This window comes from Seriola aureovittata, chromosome 3, assembly GCF_021018895.1.
Source record: "Seriola aureovittata isolate HTS-2021-v1 ecotype China chromosome 3, ASM2101889v1, whole genome shotgun sequence".
Classification (NCBI taxonomy): domain Eukaryota; kingdom Metazoa; phylum Chordata; class Actinopteri; order Carangiformes; family Carangidae; genus Seriola; species Seriola aureovittata.
The window spans coordinates 17,340,863-17,356,856 of record NC_079366.1 but is presented as its reverse complement, the minus strand read 5'-3'; the positions used below and the strand labels follow the sequence as shown (position 1 = coordinate 17,356,856).

Here is a 15,994-nt window from a genome sequence, read left to right as displayed (position 1 = left end):
AGTATAAAATGTCATGAAAACTTCATAGCACAGCAAGGTAGAAAAAAATCAAAGTATTGCAAGGCAAAAAAAGTATATTGACTATCAAGTTTTCAATTGTTCGTCGATAAAATAAGACATTTAAAAAAATGTCAACTTTTGCTTCAGGAATGTATGGTTTCATACCTTTTCTTCAATGCTGTTGCCCAACAGATTACTTGAGAAATAATTACAAATCCTTTGTTGTCGGTTGCAGAACTCACAGACAGTTAAAACTGATAAAGTAAATCATTACAAATATTCACTGGTACAGAAATATATTTTTATTCTTGATGCATCCTCAGCCAGTTTACAATGGTTATTCAAAATCCACAAGCTAAAAAAAATTTGAAATCTGAATTTTTACAAATACAAATAGAGAATAAAAAGAATAACAGGTAACAAAACGGTTTTATTACACATACAATTTCACCTAAATATACATTACATTTTTTATTTGCTTTATTGTCTTTTGGTTGATATCAAGTGTCTCTGTTATGTCATACAAAACTATCAATAAATTCCATCCAAAATATATATTTTATGTATTTAAACATTTTTTCTTCATTGATCCAGTTCATCAGTCTGCAGGTATTTGGAACAATCAGAGATCTTCTTCACCTGGTTGACACTCAGAGTCTCAGAGCACATGGGACACATTGTCTCCATCTCCAGCAACCTGAAACAAAAGTTCAGTGTAAATTTGTCAACGTCGAATTCAATTTAATTAAGCAATTGACCCTGATATACAAAAGAATGGTCAATGTGGAAACAAAAAGTGGAGGACACCTTAGAGTGTATTATCATGCTGATACCATGGCCACTTATCAAAGGCAAAAAGAAGCTGCACTCAAATCAAAATCCACAGGGGGTCGAAAACTCAAGCCATGGTCATAAAAGCTGATCTACCAGACACTTTCAGCATTTAGTCATTAAACAACATTCTGCAAACTGTTGTGTTGTAATTCTGAGATCAACCATCCACATATTGTCTTTTTTATTTTCATATCACAATGCTGTCTTTAATTTAGATAAACATTAATTTGTTATATGATCACTTAACTACCTGAAAATGACAACTAGTGTATGTTCATGCTTGTGTGACACTTACAGAATGAACTGCGAGTAGAGAGCAGGAAATTCACAGTGAGGACATACAGACCAGTCTTCTTTCAGCATATGACGACCCTGAGGACAATGAAAACAGAACAAAGATCAAATGATAACAATGGTTTTTAAAAAATGTAGTGCTAGCTTCTTTTTTTTTTCTTTTAACCGCATTCGAGTCTTAAAATGTCATGTGGTGTTTGTACCGTGGCAATGCAGTAGGGCAGGTTGTTCTTGCAGGAAATACACAGCAGTTCGTTCTGTGGTAGCTGAAAGCCACAGAAGGGACATGGAGTCGTTTCCTCCTCTAGCTCCGATGTATCTGGACGTCTGTGGTGCAGACACATACAGAGTGAAGACAATGATTCATAGGCAGTGTAGGGCAGGTAGATGAGAAGTACACATGTGGAGATGGCGGAAGGTCAGGAAGAGCGGGAGAGGGGGTCTGAAAATCATTAGCGGATGGCAAAATTTCTACAAAAGTGAACAGGAGATGTGGACATTCTTCACTCACCGAACCATAGCCTCAATCTTCTTCCTGTACTTTGGGTCGATGTCGTTTCGGTATTCTGGTCTCATCAGCATGGCAGCAAAGCTGAAGGCCGAGTTCTTCAGTCCAGCACGGTGACACTCAATGACTGCTGACGTCAGAATGGGAACGACATCTATACACACACACACACACATACACACTGATGAAACTTCTAGTGGAAGACTTCTAGTTTTTGTGTGTACTTCACAATCGATTAGTATTGGGAAAAGGAGATTTATCTGTTTTGACTCACGTGCAGGAAACTTGCTGATATTGTTGCTGACACGAATGAGCATGCGTGCTCCTTTTAGGTGGTCTCCTCTCTTCACATGGACCTACATAAAAAAACACATTTACAAAGTCAAAGTCACATATGTAATATTAAGATAGAGAAGCCTTGTCATATAACATTTAGACTGACATGCCCATGATGCTTTACAAACCCTTTAACATAGGTTTTATTCAGAAAAACAACCTTAGTTCTCATTATGTCAAACTGTGCTGTACTGGTTGGTGTGTCAGATGCTTTCTTGCCTTTTCCCATTTTAATTTGTGTTTATTTTGACCATTGTAATCATGACATACATTTTGATGTTGTAAGCAAATGTCATATTTTGTTGATTTTAGAAGTGAAAAAAAAGTAAATACAACTCTTGCAAAAAAACAAACATTCTTCAAGTCACTAGCAGCAGTTTGACTGATTGCTTCATGTAAACAATGACAAGATCATTATAAATGATTACAGGTGGGGTTTTTTTCATGTAGGCCCTCTATCAGCAATAGAGATTTCTACTAACACATTGTATGCATGTGAACGATTTCAGCTGTTCTGACCTTCACCAGTAGGTAGGAGTGGAGGATCATCAGATTGGTGGCCATCTCAGCAGGGATCTTAATCTTTTGGGCCTGCAGCTCTGTGTACATGCTGAACAGCACGTCATGGGCATTACGGTAGTTCCCTTTAAGAGTAACAGACACACACAAAAAATAAGCAGGCAAGAAAAACTTGATTGCAATTTTTATCACATGGGTCATGTTGTTGTAACTGGCTAAGAATGTCTTGATTAGTGTTAGTGAATATGTTTGTACCTGCACACTGCTCCTCCCTGGCGATGATGATGGCGGTGCGAGCAGCCTCCCTGTACTGCTGCAGCGCCATATAGAGACGGAAGAGGTACTTGGCATCCTGGGAAGAGGGCCAACGAACCATCAACATTTTAGACATGGGGAAAGGGGTAAAACAGTGCTGCAGCTTTCATCCGCTTTGTGATCATGATCTACGTGTAATTAATGTCTGATTTACAGCAGCTAATGACACAATCTGGGACCAGTGATCCCTAATACCTGTAGATGTATTCTGCAAGTGGAGAGTGTTAACTGCAGTTCTGAAATTAGCAAAGTCAAAAGGAAAACTAAATCTGTCCTGACTTTGGCAGAAAACTGGGTTTATTTAGGACACCATTTATCAGAGCATGAAACTGAGTGAAAAAAATGGTTTTCAGGGCCTTTGAATGCATATTTGCAGATAACAGGAAAACTGTGCTTCCAGGATGGTGCCCCTGTTTGGTCGGTAACACATCTCAAGGCACAGAATTAATCAGTTGAAACAGTTCCTTAAGGGCAAGCTGAAGGAATATAAGGCACACTCATGTCCTACTGACATGTTCACAAAGATGTACATTACCTATGACACGCATACACATACAGACACATAAATGATGGCCCACCTGTCTTTCATAAAGACAACTGCTAAATGGATACTCCTATTAGCTCTGTTGGCAGAATGTCAATTACTGTTTTGAAATACAAGATTTGTGGATAGTGCCTTATTGGACTTGAGAAACCTAGTAACTAAAAATATGCCCTCTCTTCAAATTTTACTGTTCTTTTTTTTTAAAGTGAAAGGTTGTGTTTATGTCAATCTCACACTTCTGGTTCCTACCTGAATTGACAGAAGCTATCAAATTTAAAGAGGAGAGACAGTAAGAGGGAGAACGAGTGAAAAATACACCAAACAATAAATGTAGACAATAATAAGTTATTACTGGAAATGTTACAACAATATCATGTAGCTAGGAAAGTCACAGTCATTGAGCTGAATGAAAGAGAGAAGGCTCCATTGTTCCAGTATATTGATTACCTTGGGCATTCCGTCACTCTCCCCCATCAGGTAATCTATCAGCTGACCGGTCAAAGAGCTGTCTTTGGCCTGACCCACCTGGAGTGCATACACACACACCAAAAACACTTAACTGAATGCCCACTTCATTTTGTATATACCCAGTCACATTCAGTTTGACACACACAGCTCTCACCGTCTGAATAGCCATCTCCACTGCCAGGTTGTCATCAGTGTTGGGACACTTCAGGAAGTGTTTCAAGGCCTGAGAAACACAAAGAAAGAAAAAACTGACAATGTGAGTCAGTGTCTCGTGTCTACGTAACTATTGAATCAGATAAAGTCACAAAAAACTGTTGAGTAAATAAACGAACTACTAGCAGAAAGTTCTTACTCTGCTGTACTGCCCACACTTCTGGAAGAACTTGCCAGCCTGCAGGTGTTTCTTTTCTCCCTCAAAGTAGAGAGCAATGCTCTGGTAATCCTCCTGCGTCGCCTCAGAGCCTGATCAACACACACACACGCAGTTATGCAATTAATATTCAACCATTTATTTGGAATTACAATGATAGAAAACAGCTTGGGCCACTAGCAAATAGTGCAACAGCAAATAATGTTAGACACACTTCGAATGTTTATATCAAATTGTAAATGTCTATATGATCTACACACACATTACCACACAGACTGACCAATGATGTCTGCATAGACCTCCATCTGTCCGTGCTGCTGAGCCAACTGGAAAGCTTCATCGTTGCACTGAGACAGAACCAGGAAGTGGATGGCTGAGCCGTAGTCGTTCAACCGCAGGAAGAATCTGAGACACACAAACATATGTTTAAGGTCTATTACAGAAATACAGAGAGAGAACTAGAGATGAAATTACTTGTTAATTAATCCTTTAATCAATCGAGAAGAAATTTATTAGCAACAATTTTGATAATTGATTAATTGTTTAAGTAATTTATCACACAAAATTGTCAAGCTTCTCAAATGGGAGGATTTGCAGCTTTTCTCTATTTCATATTATTGTGAATTGAATATCTTTGTGATTTGTGAGCATTGGACTGCTGGTCAGACAAAACAAGCAATTTGAAGATGTCCCGTTGAAATTGGCTTTACTATTTTGTGACATTTTATAGCCCAAACAATCAAAAAAGAATCAACAGTATAAATATACATTAGTGCAGCCTTATAAAGGATTAGTTTTGATAAGACTCAATATAAAACAGTCTGTGGAATTCAGTTTGGTGAGGTCAACACTAAAGAGAAAACAGTAGATGGAACTAAAAGAAATGACGATAACATGGTTATGTGCACAACCTTTGTTGTGTGTGTACGCCTGTGCTCATCTTTGTCCTACCTGGCAACCATCTTTGCTCCATCGATGCTCTGCGTCTCCCTGACAATGCGAACAGCATCCTCAGGGTTGTTCAGGTGGTCCAGCAGCACACGGATCATGTTGTCCCAGTCTTTAGCGCTCTCATAGGCCCTTGCTGCGTCCTTATACCTGATGCAAACAGTATACATTACATCAGCTTCTCTTTCAATGATTTAACTGTCTTCAGTGGTGACACATTCAGACTAAGAACCTACCTGCCATCCGCCTCTTTGGCCTTGGCATACTGCAGGTGGATCTTGGGAGAGGAAACGTGGGGGAGCAGCTCTCCCACCTTCGCCCTGAGTATGGAGTAGAAACACATGAATAAAATAGAATAACATAAAGGAGGAGAGAAACTTGCAGGTCTCTGTGTTGGTGTATGTTAGTGTTTGCCTCACCAGTTCTTGCAACGAATGTAGACGGATGCAGCCTTGTCATAATACTGGCCTTTCTCATAGAGCTGAGCAGCTTCAGAGAATTGCTGTGAGAAATTTAAAAGACCATAGAAGGAGATATGAACGAAATGAAATTAAAAAATATTATCTGATGCTCAGATATTTTCAGCGCTGCACAATAAACGCAGTCTGTAAAACACACATAAACACTTCAGGTGACTGTAATCTAATGCTAATGTATAATATGGGAAATCACCAAAACATTTAATTTACAAGAAGAAAGAGATGAGGCTGTCTCTACCTTCATGCTCTCCAGTATGGCTCCACATTCCTTCTTGAGGACTCTGCTTGTGTGCTGAATAGCCTGGGCAGCTCCTCTCCTGATGTCACCCATTCTGATGGACATCCTGGCTACACCTGCTTGACATGCCTCGTCATGCTCCTGGAACTGACACAGCAAAGGAACGATGGTTGAAGGTGAGGGCAACAGAGGGAGAAAACTTCAAAGTAAGTAAAAGTTATTTAATTTTCATCATCTTTGTTCTGACTGCTTTTTACAAATCCTAAGAGGAGAATCTGAAAGGATATACAGCAAGTAGTTAACAGGAACAGCATTCTTTGTCCTACAGCTGCAGGGTGCATGTAAACTAAACCACATTAGCAGAAATAATTGGATGCTGCCATATTTAACAACAATAACTATCATAGTATCAGGAGGTATGTGTAATCAAAACAAGTATCTGGGGTAAGCACAGTCCAAAAATGAACATTTATTAACTTTTTGTACTATTATTATTTCTGACAGATGAGTTATATATATAGTACCGGTATATTGCACTTACTTTATTATTGTGGGTCATGCCTTTTTCATAATGTGCCAATGCATTCACATAGTCTCCACTACAAAGAGAAAAATAGAGGTTTAGAAAGATCAAGTCTGCTGAATAATATATACTGTACGTGTGTTGTGTGGATACACCTACATAAACTCCAGGTGAACGGCATATTCTTTGGATATAAAGGGAATCTGGTCTTCAGCTAGCCTCTTCGCTAACATAAGAGCGCTGTCCCAGTGCAACAGGTCCCTTCTCATCTAAAACAAACACACAAAATGCTACATTAACAATGTTAATTAACAATAGCTGACAAAATCTACAATTGTAAGGAATTACTTAACCCAGCAGTTCATAACCTTTTCCTACTCATGGCCTACTTGAAAATCTCAAAAAAGTCGGTGGCCCACATCTGACCCCATAACAATACGGAGGCCAAGAGCACTTTCTTCTTTAATGGTAACGATCAAACATTCACGATTGAACTGAAAGCAGGGTAAACATGTAGGAAGCTCAATTTTTCTTTTTTGTTTAAAAAAAAACAAAAAGGTTGGACTCTGCCGACCAGTTTTAAAAACATGTTTTCATCAAAATTGTACTGTTTTGCAAATGATTTGTCCGCCCATGTGCAATATCTTGGTTATGAGCCACTGACTTAACCAATTTTATTACAGGAGATACCCAAATAAAGCACAAGCAATCGGCCTTGGTCTCTTACACATATACAAAAATACAAACACACCTCCAGGGCAGCAATTGGGCAGTTTGAGGAGAGATAGAGGTCCTGAGCCAAGTTGTAGTCACCTAGAAACATGGCCAAATGTCCTGCCAGTAAATTCATGTCCTCTGTACCCTGGACAGAGGGAGACACAGACACCAAGAGAGACAGATAAGGAGATAGGAACAATGTTGTGTCAAAAGAGACAGAAACACTGTCTTTTATGAGGAGTATGTGATATATAAACCATTGTGTGTTTTGTACCTGGATGCTCTGCAGTGAAAGGACCATGCCCACATTGCCACTCATGCGATAGACCTGGATGGCCAGATCGACCTCCATGTGGACCAGACAGGCTTTGCCTAACTCTGCCCAGTCTGCCTCAGTGCCTGCAGACTTGCAAAGAGCCAAAGCTTCATGGAACCTGGGCAGGAATACACACACACACACACACACACACACACACACACACACACACACACACACACACACACACACACACACACACACACACACACACACACACACACACACACACACACAATTTTGTTCCTAGTCTCACTGATTTAACCCAGAGTTAAAATTGGAAGGTGTCGTCAGGGAGAGACAGACAATGAAACCAAAACAAAACAATTACCAAAAACAATGTATTACCTTTGTTTGAATATAATTCATATATGGTATGGGTGCTGAAAGCCACAATTTTATACATAATGTAATGTTAATCATTGCGGTCTTATTTTTTCCCCAATTACAAACAGAATTTTTGTATTTTCAAAATTTTGTAAGCAGATTTAGACATATCCTTCTCAACACAGCTGTACTTTATCTTTCATTCAGTAGTTAGAACTGATTAGTTTAATGTCCATTGACACAACAGCATTAACACCACAAGCAGCATTAGTCATTGTGGGTAACAAAGTTTTAACAAAGTAAAAATTCTTCTTTAACAGCAACATCTAATAAATCTGATGCCAGATTGAACTGACCTCTTGAGCATGAGTGCCTGGGTGAGATGCTTGCTGAGTCCTGGCGGTGAATCTGTTGATGTGCCAGTTGAGTGCTGGAGGAAGGAGTGTGTGCTCAGAGCCACTTCACTGGTCTTGCCACTCGCCCTCTGACAAGTCAGTTCCCCATTGTACAAGAGCAAAGGCTTCTGTGAAAAGATCGTGGTGCTCCCCACCAACACCACTCGAGGACCTGGGCAGACACAGTGAGAGAGACATTAAAAAATGCTCAAAGATCATCCCTGTTATCTCTCTTCTACTTTTATATCACAGGATTACAATAACAGGAGGACTATTTCAATGAGGCTAGGAGCCAGAGTTTTGCTGTACTGTTAGATAAAACTATTTTGTTGATTTCATTTTAAAATGTATTATACTGCACTAATTGCAAGCCACTCTGAATAAGATGGTGGGGGAAAGAAAAAAAAATCAGAAAAACCAGTACTCTCTTTTTAATAAGTTAGAGGTAAACATTAGAGAAATAAAAATGTGTAAGTGTGTGTGTTATGCTGTGGCATCTCCCTACCATATATTGTAGTTTTATGCAGGGCATAGGTGTAGACCTTGTCATTGTCATAAGCTACAAACACTCCTCTGTCAGCATGCCAGTTGTCCCACAGCACTCCTGTGATGGTGGGAGAGAAGTTGGGGAGCTCAAAGCAGGAGTCAGTTGTCTGGATCGGATGGACACACGGACACACACACACACACACACACACACACACACACACACACACACACACACACACACACACACACACAAAGATTAGTTGTTTTCACGTCTAATACTGTATAATAAGTTGGTCTGGTTAGCTTGGAGAAAGATGTGACACTTAAATCCAGGCTGTAGCCATCATGATCATGATGGGTTCACATCGTCAAATTAATCAATTTTAAGAATACATCTAAGAACTGATAATACACAGTGCATAGACTGTCTCAATGCTCATTATCAAACTTTGGTCTTAACATGGTGATATTTTGACATTTCTAAGGTTTTGCTTTGACCAGTGTAGGATTATTAGTTTTTGTATAAATACAACCTGTGGTTTGAGGAACATGTCAGATCATTTTCTTTAGACTTAATCCAAATTACTTGTTACTCCATTTGCCTTTACCGTCCATGTATTAGTATTTTCATATTCAGAGTATATGGTGGAGTCAGACAATAAATAGTGTTGTAAGTCGCAGTGATTTATAAGCCCTGAAACTTAAAGATGTCAGATTTGATCCCAGGAGCAGTTGTACATCTTTTCATAGTATCAAAACAAAGACACTCTACCTTCTAAATTTGTGTTAGTCATACTACACAAGAGAGAGCCACAAATGTGCATGAGATATAATTGGAAAGGGAGAAAGTGGGTCATGGCAATGGTTAGGAGTGGGCATCTAACTCATGAAGTCCTAATGACTTGGACCATACTTTAACCAGTTGCAGCACACCAGAACAACACATACTATTAGTTTACTTAAATTCTGCATCATTAGTTTTCAGTTGTTTCTCTTATATCTGTATAGCTTGTCATACTACATTTCATTGTTTTAACTTGTTTGTACAATCCAAATTGTATTAAACTCCATTAACTATTTATTGAATCTCTTTTTACCATGATATTTTGTCACTGTATGCTTAAGTACTTGTGTAATTAAAAGTGCAAACCTCTCTGTGTGTGCTTGTAATTTCAGCTGTGTGTATTCATAGGTGTAATAAGTAACCATATGTACTGACATTTGCAGGAGAGAGCAGGAAGCCGCCGTTCTTGTCATCAATGAAGACCAGCCGTGTGCCATTTAAGTCAGGGAATACTCTCCTCACACCAACTGGATGGCTGTAGCTGCTCACAGTCTCCCAGTCCTCCACAAAGACACATACCACATTGCCTGACTGAGAAAAAGATAATAAGAGAGATAAGAGCATCCATTAGAAAAAGTGACAATTACAAATGCACGGCAACCAACAACAGTAGTAGGCAGGGATAAGGGGAGATGGGGAAATAGTAAAACAAGAACAAATACTAGACCACAAAAGACTGAAGAAGCAGATCTGGGGAAAACAGGAAAAAGGGATGATTAAGGAGAGGTTAGAGGAAATGGACCAGGACTAGTCTTTGTCTTTGAGAATTCACAAAACTGAAACATGTAATAATTAGAATCACTGCCTTGAGTTTGTGTTGCCTCTGCCAACCAGTCAAATTTCAGTTTGTGCATAAACAGTTCAATGTCTGTCCAGAACCATATACTATATACACTGAGAACTTTGAAGGGATTAAATAAAAGGTATTAAGTGTATTTTGTCATAATTAGTATTTGAATTCTTGAATTATGGCCAAAAATGTGTTTTGTCACAGAGACCTTTGACCACAGAATTCTAATGAGTTCATCCTTGAGTCCAAGTGAACATTTGTGCCAATTTTTTTTTTAATTCCCTCACAGCGTTCCTGAGACATTGCATTCATGAGAATGAGATGAATGGAAAATCTGAAAACATATTGCCTCTGGCCACTGCTGATGCCAGTGCGAAGGTATAAAAGAGAGATTGTTTTCAATAAATCTTTGTTTTGAGTTTGGTGATGAAATTGATTGTGTATAACAGATACAGTATATGAAAGGAACTTTCTGATTCAGAAATTAGCACCACCAGTGTCCACAGTCATGCTTTCATTCAGTGTGTGCGGAGCAGCTTCACTATGTACTAAGTGGGCTGACTGACGTGATGATGTGCTGAGTCTTACATCAGTGCCGTAGTAAAGGAAGTCAGCGGTGAGAGCATGGCAAAGGATTCGACCTTTTCTGTCATCATCTGGAAACAACTTCATCTGTTTCTTCTCCTCATGGTCTTTGCCTTCGATCTAAAACACACATACACAGACTTGTAGAATATCCATGTTAAACAATAACGATAAAGGGTGAAGCCTGTTCATTGATCATTTATTGTTCAATAAAAAGAAAGACAAAGCACTGACACCAGATGACTCACCATGTGCAGCTGCACTTTTCCCTCAAAGAGCGCTGCTGCGTAGTCTGAGTTAAGGCACATACTGGCTATCGTCCCCAAATACTCAACATCCTTCAGCTTGTGAAAACCTGAGTGATACACAGAAACAGCGCAGTAAAACTTATGCGCAGACATTTACATGATTAAATCAATTCCTACACACACCACATAACGCTCGACACACCAGGTTCTTGGTCAACCAATGCGTAGAACCAGGCTCTGTTGTTCATCCCGACAGCTACATGGTATGGTCCCACTGCAATGAAAGTGGGCTCTACGTCCAATTCTATGGTCACAGGGGTTTCCTGAAAAACAAATGAGAGAGAGATTTAATATTGAATCTATTCAGTCAGCAGTATCTACCCCCATCAGCGCAGAAACACAACTAGCCCAGTCTTACATACTGTATCTTGCCCTTTTAATCACTTTCATTTCTTATTAATCTTTCCTCTAATCAGCCTAGACCATGAGCTCACCTATTTTTTGCCAAATGTGTTTAATACATTTCATGGTCCAATAATACATCTACACATATAGCCATGCCCTTTTCAGCCCACAGACACATACAACACCTCTCAACTGCTCTTCATCAAATCTTATCCAATTTTTACAAAATAGGTACATGACATATTTTGATGACAACCCAAAAAGTAATGCATTTGTCTGTTGATATTCCATACTATAGGATTTATGTATTCTCCATATTTTAGCCAACATCAACAAAAAAGATTTAACAGCTTGTGCAACCTCGGCAGAGTTTTGCATATTCATTCTTGTTGCAATGCTGTATGCATTTTGAGTGAGTGTGTGTGTGTGTGTGTGTGTGTGTGTGTGTGTGTGTGTGTGTGTGTGTATTTGTGTCCTCACCCCCTCAACCTGGTTGGAGATGGTGACCTCCAGCAGGGAGGTGAGGTAGGCCAGCCGGGTACCAAAGCTATCACAGAGGAGGGGCAGCTTGGTCAGGAAGACATGGAGTGTCCCTTTCTGTGTGGAAAGAGCCAACAGCTGGCCATCATCTGTCCAGCTCAGCTGGTCCAGACCTGGAGGAGGAGAGAGGGTGGGAGGCAAATGAAAGAGAAGTAGGTGATGCTTTCAAGATGACACTTTGACAGTTTGGCTGGAAAAGATGACTGTCTCTCACCTTTAGTCTCGTCATCCAACTGAATTATATTGCTGATATCTTTAAGCTCAGACAGCTCGTGGATCTTTATGCTGCAATAAGAAATACGTAAATTTATTTTTTCATGCTAACAAAGAAACAGAATGACGGTGCTATCTCTTTTGAAAGCGTGTGTGTACCTGTTGTCCCCACAGGAGGCAGCCTTGTTCAACGCTGGCGAGATGGCCACACTGTTTAGACTATCTTTGTGGTTGTGAGCCTGGTAGAGCTCCTCCCCAATCTCCCTGATGTGAGTGGAAATAACCACAAAGAATCCATGGGAGAAGCCAATGAGTATATACCCATCACCATACCTGGAAGTAACAAGCAGGGAGACAGAACTAATTTTAATACCAATATCTCACAGCCATAATTCAATATCTGAGCTTGGCGGTGTGCCTGAATATGTGAGTACCAGCGATAGGACACAATGTTTCCATAGCGGCGCTGGAACGTCAGCTCTATCCGGTTTTCAGGGTCGTTGACATTGAAAAGCATCAGTATCTTCTTCTCCACAGACACACTCACCTGAAGGGTCAATAGTTACGTTAAATTACTTTTTTGTTTTACCCATAAAGTTACTGTTTTATCTGCACTGGGAATCCTCATTGCACACTGTTCTGCAAGCATTGAGATAAAAGTACATAGCCAGTAGTGAATGCTTTGGCCTGCTTTGACAAATTACAACAGGCGACAATTCAACTTGAGACACTAGAATGTGAACATATTGTAATAAATGTGTGATGTAAAAATCATGTACTGTACATATAAGAAGAGTCTGGATAATGAAGATTAGTGAAAAATAGCAGCAATCTTACGGTGCTTTCTCCTTGAGCAGACCTTTCATCTGTCTTCATCACTGAAAAGTAAATTTCAGCAGGCTCACCGCGAAGCGTTATCTAGCAAGAGAACAGAAAGTTAACTGGATCTATTTTCCACCTTTTTTTTCTTATTCTTCTTCTTCTATTTAGTAATACTGCGCATTCAGATATCATCGTTGACATGAACATAATCTAATGTAAACACTTATGTTTCATGGCTGAGGTAATGTTAACATATTTGTGCTTCTGTGTGTTTATGTGCAAGTACCTGTCTGATGGTGTCACCCTCATGATTGCTGATGCTCAGTGTGCTGTCATCACTTCCCAGAGCCAGTAGATTCTGAGTATTCCAGCACCCACAGGTGATCCTTCTGGTGTGCTTTCCTAGCATTCATGGAGAGAGAGGGACAGGAAATCAACACAAGAGAAGTGACTACAGAATGACAAAACTGTAAACAAGTCTCTGTGCAGTTGTGTTGCATGTGCATTACCCAGTACAGGGATCTTGCGTGAAGTTTGCTGATTGTAGATCAACAGGTTTCCTTTGACTGTCCCGACTGCCAACAGCGGGCCAGTCTTGGACCACAAGATGAAGGACATCTGATCCCTGTTGTAACAAATAACAGCAGGGAACAAACCCAGAGTATCAGAAATGATTAGCAATAATTCTCGCTCTGTTTGAGCCTCATGGGCTGGAATTATGAATGCATCAACATTAACATTTGATATTTAGCCTGAAGAAGTGTATGTGAATCTGAGAATTTTCCCAATGCTAGCTTCTCCCTCTTTGGAAATGTGATGCATGCGTGTCACACCTCATGCCGCTGTCTATCTGGGATGTTTTATTGACACTGGCATCCCAGAGGTAGATGGAGCTGGATTTTGCAGCTATCACAGCCAAAATGTCTCCATCCTTATCCCAGTCCATACCCACACAACGTCTAGGGGAAGTAAAAGAAAGGAGAAAAAGTGGAAAAGAACTTACTGTAAAATACAGCAAGAGGTAATCATCTCAATCTTTTTGATTAGACAAAGTCAGAGCCAATAAGGATGTTCTCACACTTACCCTGGAAGGTTGAGTTCAGTCCACTTGTGTCCATGGCGATCAAATATTTTCACTGAGCTGTCTTGTCTGTATTAGAAATATAATGCATATCAGCATGCATATTCATTTTACACATTTTTATAGGGCTACATTCTCTACCACAATGGTTTACTCACCCTGCAACAGCAATATAGTTACCAAGGGTTTTCTGCCACTTATACAGTAGGTTAGAACCCGCCCAGGCTTTGTCAGCAAGAATGAAAACGTTCTGTGGATGCAAAGATTACTTTTTAACTACATTTTATATGTTAAAACATATGCAAGTATGTGAAATTAAAGTGGTATTCATAGTTTTCTCAGGAGAAATACAAATAGGTTCCAAACTCAATAACAGTCTTCTCTCATCCTAACCAGAAAGATTACTTAATGTTAGATTTCATTGACTGGCTGCTCTTGATCATGCCATTCATTGCCATTTATTTCAGCATTTTTGATAAACCTAAAGCAATGTTAGCGTAATATTGCTGTTCAAAAAATAAAATGTGGGAAAGTTAAGAATTAGAGTGAGTGAACACAAATTGTTTTACTGGAAATCATCTTGAATTAAAGGGAATTACTTCTTGTTTACTTTTTTAATGCTTATTATATCCTTGTTTTAGTGAGTTTACTCAAGTTACATCATTTGAATAATCTTAAGTTTGGCTTGGAGAAACAAACTGGGGGTTTATTTTGAAACCAATGTCTTACGTTTCTTTTTATGGCATTTATGAAGTTGAAATTTGTTACATGGACTAAGATTTGACCCAGAACGTGAAAAGATAAGCTGTATAAAATGTCACACGGACAAATAAGATACAGCTGCCACAGCTAACACTATGTTAGGCGTGTAAATAATGCAATCTTACACTTTGAAGAACTGTTATGATTTTTCTGCCCATTAGCTAACCAAACATGCACCGTCGTGATGGAAGGCTTGTCCTGACATTTGGAAAAAGCGTCTTCGATCATACACCTAGAAACGCAATTCGTTACTTGACTTTGGATAACGCTATAGCCTACAAATTATCAGGTTTAGCTAATTGACGTTACCCAATGTTAAACGTTAACGTTACATTAGCGTTTAGCTTGGTTTTCAAAGAGTTGCCAAGCTAATCAATGCTAGCTGGAAGAAGCAGCTAGCTACGGTCGTGGATCAAACTCAACGTCGAAATCGTAAAACCAGAAGTAATGTTGTTATTTCCAGTTCTTTCGCTGGTACTAACCTTCATCATGGCAACACTTAGTTCATTATTTAAACTTTAAATCGATCTTTTCTGTTCAGAGCATCTTCGACATAATTGTTGTGCATATCCCAGAATGCTTCACTCTGAAGCGTCTGCAGGAGCGATGTCATAGCAACAGTGAGCAGCCAATGAGGAGCTGCAAAAGCAGAACAGAGTGATTTAAAATAAATAAATAAATAAATAATTGTTTCAAAGATGATTTAGGTCTTACTTAAGTTGCAAATTTGGACACTGAAGAAAACAAAATGCCAAAATAAATGAATAGCGGATTTTTTTTTTTCCCTGTGGTGAATTTAACCGTTGGTGGCCAATAATGTTGAGTGCAGGATGTTTTCTTCATTCAGTGACAGCTCTGAATTGAGAAAAACATGTAAACTTTATAGAAATTATGGACAACAAGGTAATCATGCATTTAATTGCAGATGTGGGCATTTTATGGGGTTGGGTGATGCGACATAATTTGGCTTTGATCCGATACCATGTAATATCATGGCCAGAATCACCAGTATCAATACCAATAATACAGATACCGACACTAATCTAAGTAACCATTATGTAGGGAAGAGAAATTTGTCTTCATT

At 39.3% G+C, this 15,994-nt stretch overlaps 1 protein-coding gene across 1 annotated transcript; it reads right to left on the bottom strand.

Moving 5' to 3' along the window:
• Positions 1 to 287: 287 nt before the first annotated feature.
• Positions 288 to 15,501, bottom strand: wdr19 (WD repeat domain 19). Its single transcript, XM_056372946.1, has 36 exons — positions 15,393 to 15,501; positions 14,307 to 14,398; positions 14,152 to 14,217; positions 13,901 to 14,026; positions 13,577 to 13,692; positions 13,354 to 13,469; positions 13,083 to 13,163; positions 12,680 to 12,792; positions 12,405 to 12,578; positions 12,247 to 12,317; positions 11,973 to 12,145; positions 11,290 to 11,410; positions 11,088 to 11,194; positions 10,843 to 10,959; positions 9,840 to 9,995; positions 8,637 to 8,784; positions 8,093 to 8,303; positions 7,368 to 7,527; positions 7,128 to 7,238; positions 6,536 to 6,645; positions 6,395 to 6,452; positions 5,854 to 6,000; positions 5,556 to 5,638; positions 5,373 to 5,456; positions 5,140 to 5,286; positions 4,469 to 4,593; positions 4,171 to 4,280; positions 3,973 to 4,041; positions 3,798 to 3,875; positions 2,747 to 2,843; positions 2,492 to 2,616; positions 1,911 to 1,992; positions 1,640 to 1,790; positions 1,332 to 1,455; positions 1,130 to 1,206; positions 288 to 697 (listed from the first exon to the last, which is right to left on the bottom strand). Exons 1-36 carry the CDS (start codon positions 15,399 to 15,401, stop codon positions 583 to 585), a joined length of 4,050 nt encoding a protein of 1,349 aa, XP_056228921.1. The 5' UTR covers positions 15,402 to 15,501; the 3' UTR covers positions 288 to 582.
• Positions 15,502 to 15,994: the final 493 nt, after the last annotated feature.